Source organism: Pseudochaenichthys georgianus, chromosome 24, assembly GCF_902827115.2.
Source record: "Pseudochaenichthys georgianus chromosome 24, fPseGeo1.2, whole genome shotgun sequence".
Lineage (NCBI taxonomy): Eukaryota > Metazoa > Chordata > Actinopteri > Perciformes > Channichthyidae > Pseudochaenichthys > Pseudochaenichthys georgianus.
Genome location: NC_047526.1, coordinates 9,641,056 through 9,649,124, shown reverse-complemented (window position 1 = coordinate 9,649,124; position 8,069 = coordinate 9,641,056). Strand labels below are relative to the sequence as shown.

General features: G+C 43.8%; 1 protein-coding gene across 1 annotated transcript; it reads right to left on the bottom strand.

Moving 5' to 3' along the window:
* Positions 1 to 1,421: 1,421 nt before the first annotated feature.
* On the bottom strand, positions 1,422 to 4,095 carry LOC117439969 (alpha-1-antitrypsin homolog). The gene is made up of 5 exons (XM_034076131.2): positions 4,041 to 4,095; positions 3,238 to 3,880; positions 2,757 to 3,027; positions 2,383 to 2,530; positions 1,422 to 2,256 (listed from the first exon to the last, which is right to left on the bottom strand). Exons 2-5 carry the CDS (start codon positions 3,869 to 3,871, stop codon positions 2,065 to 2,067), a joined length of 1,245 nt encoding a protein of 414 aa, XP_033932022.1. The 5' UTR covers positions 3,872 to 3,880; positions 4,041 to 4,095; the 3' UTR covers positions 1,422 to 2,064.
* Positions 4,096 to 8,069: the final 3,974 nt, after the last annotated feature.

The following is an 8,069-nucleotide window of genomic DNA, read 5'->3' as shown; positions in this document are numbered from 1 at the left end:
CCTGGCTGGATTTTGAACTTCCTCTCAGTGTGTGATTTCCAGCCTGCTGACTACAAACGTCTCAGTGTGTTCCGTCCGGAGTCAACCCCTGCTTCTTCCCCATGTCCTGCTCCTGTCCAGGAGCCGTTCTCTGAAACTCGTCTGGCTTTCGGAGGTCCACGGAGCCTCCAAAAGGCTCCTAAGAGAAGGAGTCGCAAGTTCAGGCTAGCAGCCCGAGCCCCAAGAGCCATGGTTCCAGCCTCAGTTCTGGCCCCAGCACCATGGTTCCAACCCCAGCAGCCATGGTTCCATGCTCCAGTGCCGGCCCACACAGCCATGGTTCCGTGCTCCAGTACCATCCCACACAGCCATGGTTCTGTGTTCCGGTTCCGTGCCCAGCAGCCATGGTTCATGCTCCAGTACCGACCCACACAGCCATGGTTCCGGCTCCAGAACCGGCCCACACAGCCATGGTTTCAGCCCCAGTCCTGGCCCCAGCAGCCATGGTTCCGGCCCCAGTTCCGGCCCCAGCAGCCATGGTTTCGGCTTCAGTACCGGCTCTCCGGCCGACGCCAGCTCCCCGTGTCCTGTCGGCGTACCGGCCGACTCCAGCACCTCGTCTCCTGTTGGCTCTCCAGCCGACGCCAGCTCCCCCGAGTCCTGTCGGCTTACCGGCCGTCTCAAGTCACCTCTCGAGTTCCTTCTCGAGTCCCCTCTCGAGTCTCTTCTCGAGTCCCCTCTCGAGTCCCCTCTCGAGTCCCCTCTCGAGTTCCTTCTCCAGTCACCTTTCGAGTCTCCGCTCAAGTTCCCTCTCGAGTTCCCTCTCGAGTTCCATCTCAAGTCCCTTCTCTAGTCCCTACTCAAGTCCCTACTCAAGTTTGGCTGGTGACTGTGTTCACCTGGGCAGCAATATTGAGGCTGTGTATCCTGTACCACAGCGATGAATAAATGCCCACACCGGGTTATATTTCAATTATCTGCCTCTACCTCCTTGCTTGGTCGGGCCGCTCAACGGTCAGCTTCACATGCTTCATGACTAATCATTCCACACAACAACACCCATGTTGGCCAAATGTGTTCGTTTTCATATCCACTTGAATTGTGGTGGGGTCTGCCTTGTGTGTCGGGAGATGGAAGAAGAGGGTCACCCTCTGTCCTTTTGGGAGAGGGTGAAAGATATAAATGATACCTATGAAATTGACATAAAAAATGATCTAAAACATTCATATTTCAATGAATAGCGTCCCCTTTGATGCAGTTTGGCAGACACGTCATCATTACAAACAGCTGATCCAGAGTTAGCTGACACTTCCATTAAACATTTACAAGGACCGGCCTCTTTCTTTCACTGCGACAAGAGATGTCTGGCAAGGTTATGTCTACAATGTCTACTCAGTGAACTCAACACAGGTAAAGAACCGCTCGTCAGTAGGGTCTAAACATTTTCGTTGCATTAAATGTTTATTACATAGAGCACAGGACACAACAGAAATCAGTGACCTTTCAGGGAGCAATAGAGAGACTCATCATCATCTGTGACTCATGTCATCAGAAAGGGAATGAAAAAAATCAATCTGTTCCCTTTCTCAATAAAACAGTATTGATTGATAGTAATGATTTTTTTGTTTGGATCCATGAACTCAAGATTTCAAATTTAAGAGATTGACCGTTGTTGATAACAAGTCTTTATTTCACTTCACTTCAACATGTTAAAACAGAAATAGCACAATAACACGATGGCTCATTGTTTCAGCAGATGCTTCAAGCGATATGTCTCCTAATGCTTTTATTACCTGTATCATATTTAACAGTCCGATGGAAACAATATAATTATGTGTTTCGACATTTATACACCTAGCCAGGTTTAAATGACAGATGGTAATAAATGTGTCCCACTGACAGACTGCAAACAGATTAATAGGCTGACATGTCTTTCATTGATGACACATCTGTTGTCTTTTTCATCAAACTGTCTTCCATTAATCATCCCCCAATGCTCTTGTGGAATTTCTACAGGGCTTTCAGACTCTGAGGTAACATTGTCCTGTAGCTACTACAACCTACTACACAGTGTCCCAAACATCTTTACATGGCTGTGGGGTTGTTGATCTTGCCCATGAAGAGAATGCTCTTGGTCGAGTGCTCCAGGATAAAGGTCAGGAAGGGTCTGTCGAGACGAAGGACTTTAGGCCTGCTCATGGGCATGATTTCAATGGTGGTGGCGGCAGCTGCCCCTGTTCCTGTTTCATCCACGCTCAGCACAGCCTGGTGGGACACCTGTGGAAGAGCCAACAGAAGCTAATGTCGAGCACATGCAGATTTTGAATATCTGTAGAGAGCAAAGGTTCTTTGCAGAATAGTACCTTGTCAACAGAAATGTGAAGGCATGTTTTCCAATCCTACCTTTGATACTTTGAGCTTGACCTCGGTAGACATGCCAGAGAAATCGGCGGTTTGTCCAAAAGCATTGGTTATCCCCATTGCTTTCAGTGTACTGTCCAGGGAGGCTTCAGTGGAGATGGAGAACTTTGGCATATACAGATCTACAGAACTGAGGAATACAGAAATGCAGCAGTGTCACAATCACTGGATTATAGAGTAAACTTAAAGCATGTTTACTTAACCTGAGCCATAAAAGATAAGGAATCTCAAATCAAATACTCCTGTTCAGAGTAAAGACTAACACACGTCAAGGGTTTCCTATAAAAAAGGACCTCACTGCCACTGTATATACTACAACCGTAGAAGTTGAAAATACAATAAAATACCCCTCTTACCTCCTGAAGAGTGAGTCATGCCAATGCTTGATGTGGTCTTTGTTGATGTAGCCCTCCACCTCCGTCATCTTGCCTTCATCAGGCAGAACGATCATCATGGAGGTGTTGCCTTTGTAGGGCAGCATGATGACGGTGGTGTGGTTGTCGGCGTCGTGATAGAGGTCGAAACGACCTGTCCTCATCATCATATCCACCTGAACCTTTGTGTTTTCGTCCACGTTGAAGTCTGCCTTTTGGGTATGGTTACCATCGAAGGGTTTCACCCACTGTCCTGTACGAGGAGCATAAAAGTAATGCATTGTAGTTGCAATATATGCTATGATTTTGATATCTTTCAGACTGGTTTACATAATTTTTCGTGGCATGTTTGTGCTCCTTAAACTACACAAGGAGCCTGAACTGATATGAAAGCTTTGTCTCTACAAAGTCTCTACTGGCTATCTGCATGCTCTCTTTCAGATTGTATCGGAATGTGTCCTACCTTTGAAGTAGACATAGTTGATCAGCAACATGGCCATCTCGGTGTCCAGGTCCTTCACTATATCTCTGATCTTATTGTTGGTTTTAGTGGCAATGAATCTGTTGATCTCAGCTGCAGCCTCAGCAGGTTTGGTAAAGTCGACGTTGAAGATCTCACCGGAGTAGTAGTGCTTGATATCCTTCACAAACTTCTCCAGAGGATTGAAGCCAGTGTGCACGCCAACGCCGTTACCCACATCCATTGTCTGATCCGCCTGACTGTGTCCCATCATGTGGAAAAGATGCTCGTACGCCTCATTGACCTGTTTCTGGCTGTGAGCACTGTAGCCTAAGCTGGAGAACAGCTGGCTGTGGGTTTCCCCAGCAGCCCCTGTGGACAGCATGGACAGGGCGGTGGAGATGCCCAGGGGCGAGAAGAAGATGTTCTTTCCAGCAGCAGCGTTGGCATTCAGGCTTTTGTAAAGGGCAAAGGCAAAGTCAGCATTGGGAGCGGACAGCTTGTGGCAGCTAAGCTCTCCGTCGTGGCTGTGAGAGGCATCAGCGACGTGGTGGTGGTGGCCTTCGTGGTGGTGGTCTGCCCAGGCTGCAGCCAGCAGCAGTGCTGAGAGTGCACAACTAGCAAAGATCCCATGCATGTTTACAGTCTGTCCAGGGAAAATCAGAGGAGGTTAGTTGGGCTCGATAAGATTTAGCCTCTGAACAGCTCTTCACACTTTTTTTACAAATGAATATAAATCCAACACATCTAAAGTTTTAAGTTAAACAACAAACAGTTTGCATATTTCACAACAGTGTTACGCTTACCTTCAATGTCCTCTTCGCTGCAGAAGGTTTGCTGGAAACTTCCTCATTTATACAGTAGCTCAGGTAGTCAACTGACAGTTGGGTGAAACATTAACCAGGGCCAGCCCCTATTCTCTGTCCTGTGCTAAGAGATATCTGGCCTGACTATCTACACCAGGCATGGGCAAACTAAGGCCCACGTGCCATATACGGCCCGTTGGGCATTTTAATCCGGCTCGCCGAATATTGGTAAAAAAAATTCAAATGATATTAAAGACCGCATTCATTTCGCCTTTTTCCTGCTATACCCGGCATATCAGTAGATCCCACTAGGCAAGGCAAGGCAATTTATTTGTATAGCACAATTCATACAGTAATGCAATTCAAAGTGCTTTACAGGATCAAACAGAGAAAACACAATCCATTGAGAAGAAATACAAAACACACAAAATAATTAATTAAGAGAAAGCAAACCATGTTTAACAGTTCGAAAATTAGAACATTTAAATTCGAAAAGCCATATTAAAAAGAAATGTTTTTAGACCTGATTTAAATGTTTCTAAAGTGCTAGCCATTCTCAGATGTTCTGGGAGTTTGTTCCATGCATTAGGAGCATAGATGCAGAAGGCTGCTTTCCCACGCTTTGATCTCACAAATGGAACAGTGAGCTGGCCTGCACCTGAAGACCTAAGGGGTCTGCTGGGTTCGTACCACTGAAGGAGGTCCTTGATATATTTGGGTCCTAGCCCGTTTAATGCTTTATATGTGTGCATTAAAATCTTAAAGTAAATTCTCTCACTAACTGGAAGCCAATGCAGTGATCTCAGCACTGGCGTGATGTGATCTATTTTCTTTGTCCAGGTTAAGATTCTGGCAGCAGCATTTTGAATTAGTTGGAGTTTACGGAGTGATTTTTTTGTGAGGCCTGTGAAGATGCTGTTGCAATAGTCAAGCTTGCTAAAAACAAATGCATGGACACGTTTTTCAAGGTCTTGCTTCGACATAAGGTCTTTAATACGTGAGATATTTTTTAGATGGTAGTAGGCTGATCTGTTGATTGCCCTGATGTGGCTGTTAAAATTGAGGTCAGAGTCTAAAATGATACCTAAGTTTCTTGCTTGACTTTTCGGTTCGAGTAATAGTGATTCCAGGTGTGCAGAGACTTTAATTCTTTCTTCTTTGGTTCCAAAAACAATTACTTCGGTTTTTTTTATGTTGAGCTGTAAGAAATTACGGCACATCCAGTCATGTATTTGTTTTAGACATGTGATCAATAAATCAGTAGGACCGTATTCATCTATGGAAAGTGATATGTAGATTTGGGTGTCATCCACGCAATTATGATAGGAAATGTTGTTATTTCTAATTATTTGAGCAAGTGGCAGCATGTACAAATTGAATAGAAGGGGCCCGAGGATCGACCCCTGGGGAACTCCACATGTCATTTTGGTTCTGTCCGATGTACAGCTACCAATTGAAACAAAATACTCTCGGTTTTCAACATAGGATGTAAACCATTTTAGGACAGTGCCAGACAGACCCACCCATTTCTCTAGTCTTTCTTTTAAAATGTTGTGATCTACGGTGTCAAACACCACACTGAGGTCTAATAGAACTAAAACTGTCGATTTCCCACAATCGGTATTACAAAGAATGTCATTTAAAATATTTAATAAAACCGTCTCTGTGCTATGACGAGACCTAAAACCAGATTGGAAAGTGTCTAAAATTGTATTGGAGGTAAAAAAAACTGTTAAGTTGAAGGTAGACAACCTTTTCAATTATTTTGCTTAAAAATGGTCAATTTGAAATTGGCCTGTAATTACTGATTATCAGTGTATCGAGGGTGTTCTTTTTTAGCAGTGGCTTAATAACTGCAGTTTTCAAGCCCTTAGGGAAGTCACCTGAATGGAGCGACATGTTCACAATCTGCAGTACATCTGAGGCAATATAGCAATAGACATTTTTAAAGAAGTTTGTCGGAAGACTATCAAGACTACATGTAGTTGTTTTTAGATGGAATATAACGTCTTCAAGTGTTTTATGGCTGACTGGAACAAATTCTGACATGTTTGCTTCATTAATTATTTGTCCTTGCAATGGGAACGGGTCAAGACTCGGAATTGATATCTTGCCTGATCTTTAAGATCTTTTCTGTGAAGAATAAAGCAAACTCATTGCATTTCTGAGTGGAGATTAGTTCAGGGGCTATTTCCATTCTGGGGTTAGTTAACCTATCAATAGTGGAAAATAATAAATGAGAGTTATTAATATTTTTGTTGATAAGAACAGAGAAAAATGATTGTATAGCATTCTTCAGTTCAAGACCGTAGGTGAATAGTTCTTCTTTGTAAATATCATGATGTATCTTGAGTTTTGTTTTCCGCCATCTGCGTTCAGCTTTCCGGCATTCTGTTTTTTGAAGTTTCACTGATGGTGAATTTCTCCATGGTGCTTTCTCTTTTCCAAAGATTTTTTCAACTTTCACGGGCGCAATGGCGTCAATGATATTCGTCAGTTTTGCGTTAAATGTATCCACCAGATTACTAACAGGGTTTGGTGTGAGAGCCGGCGCGGCTAAAAAGGCTTGGATAAATGATGTACAGGTATTTTCATTTATATACCTTCTTAAAGTTACATCTGACCTAGTGTGGATCACATCAGTGACAGACATCTCAAAGGAGATACAGTAATGGTCAGAGTGTCACAGTCTGCTTTCTCACTCACCTATTTTCTGCATTAACATTCCTTAGTCACCTGGTAATCACACCCTGTCTCTCTCTCACTCTGTTACACCCATCAGCTCCATTAGTATTTAGGCCCACTTCACTTTCACCTCAGTGCCAGATCGTACTTTGCAGCATGCCAGTCTTTCCCGCATTACCCTTCAGATTGCTCTCCCGGTTTCGACCCTGCCTGTCCCTGACCAGCCTGCCTCGCCTGCTTCCTGACCCGTTCTGTACCTGCGACTCCCGTCCTGCTTTCTCCTGGAACCCTCACCTGTCCCCGACCAGCCCTTTGCCTAATATCTGCCGTTTTGTCTCCTACCAGCCTATTGCCTTCAATAAAGCTGGTTACCGACTATCCCTGGTTTCCCGTGTTCTGCATTTTGGTCCTCAGCTCGTTTGTGACACAGAGAGAGCGACATCAGAAACAAACACTTTACAGATATCGAGACCTTTGGACTTAAGTAAATCCAGTGTATGGCCTTTAGAATGAGTAGGCCCTGAGACATGCTGAGTCAGATCAAAATTCTCCACAGTATGGAGCAATTCTCTAGCATTTTTATCATTGGTGTTATCCACATGAATGTTAAAATCTCCAGCAATACTTAATGAGTTAAAATCAATACATATGACAGAAAGCAGCTGTGTGAACTCATCTAGAAAGTTTGCTGAGTATCGGGGGGGCCTGTATATGGTTATTAATAAAACACGTGATGAAGATTTCAGTATTATTGCAAGATATTCGAAAGTGGTGAATGTTCCAAACAATATTTGCTTGCAATTTAGAACATCCTTGTAGAAGGAAGCCACTCCACCACCTTTGTTCTCAGCTCTGACCTCACTCATAAAGCTGTAATTAGGTGGTGCTGTTTCAATAAAAACTGCAGCACTATTGTTTGTATCTAGCCAAGTTTCAGCAAGAAACATAAAATCATCCACTCTCACTCCCTAAGCGTCCAATAGCGACGTTTGGTCAGTGTCCGTGGCGTCCAATTGTGACGCTCCTAGGCTCCTTCAGCGTCATAAAGGGACGCAAATAGCTTTCAACTGATTGCAATGTATTCCCATCTGCGTCGGGATTTGACGCTCATGGAAGCACAGCATTCGTTTGTGTCGGCTGCCCTTAAAGGTAATGTGAGCGTCCATTCCCAGGAGTACAGGATGGCATCGATCAGCTTAAGATAATATATACTTTATTGATCCCAAGTTGGAACATTTGCATTACATCAGCATGTGTAACAGTTAAATATGCAGTTGTGTTTATTTGAAAATCATTTAGTATAATCACACAAATTCTGTGTTTTATATTCAACAATTCTGTGTT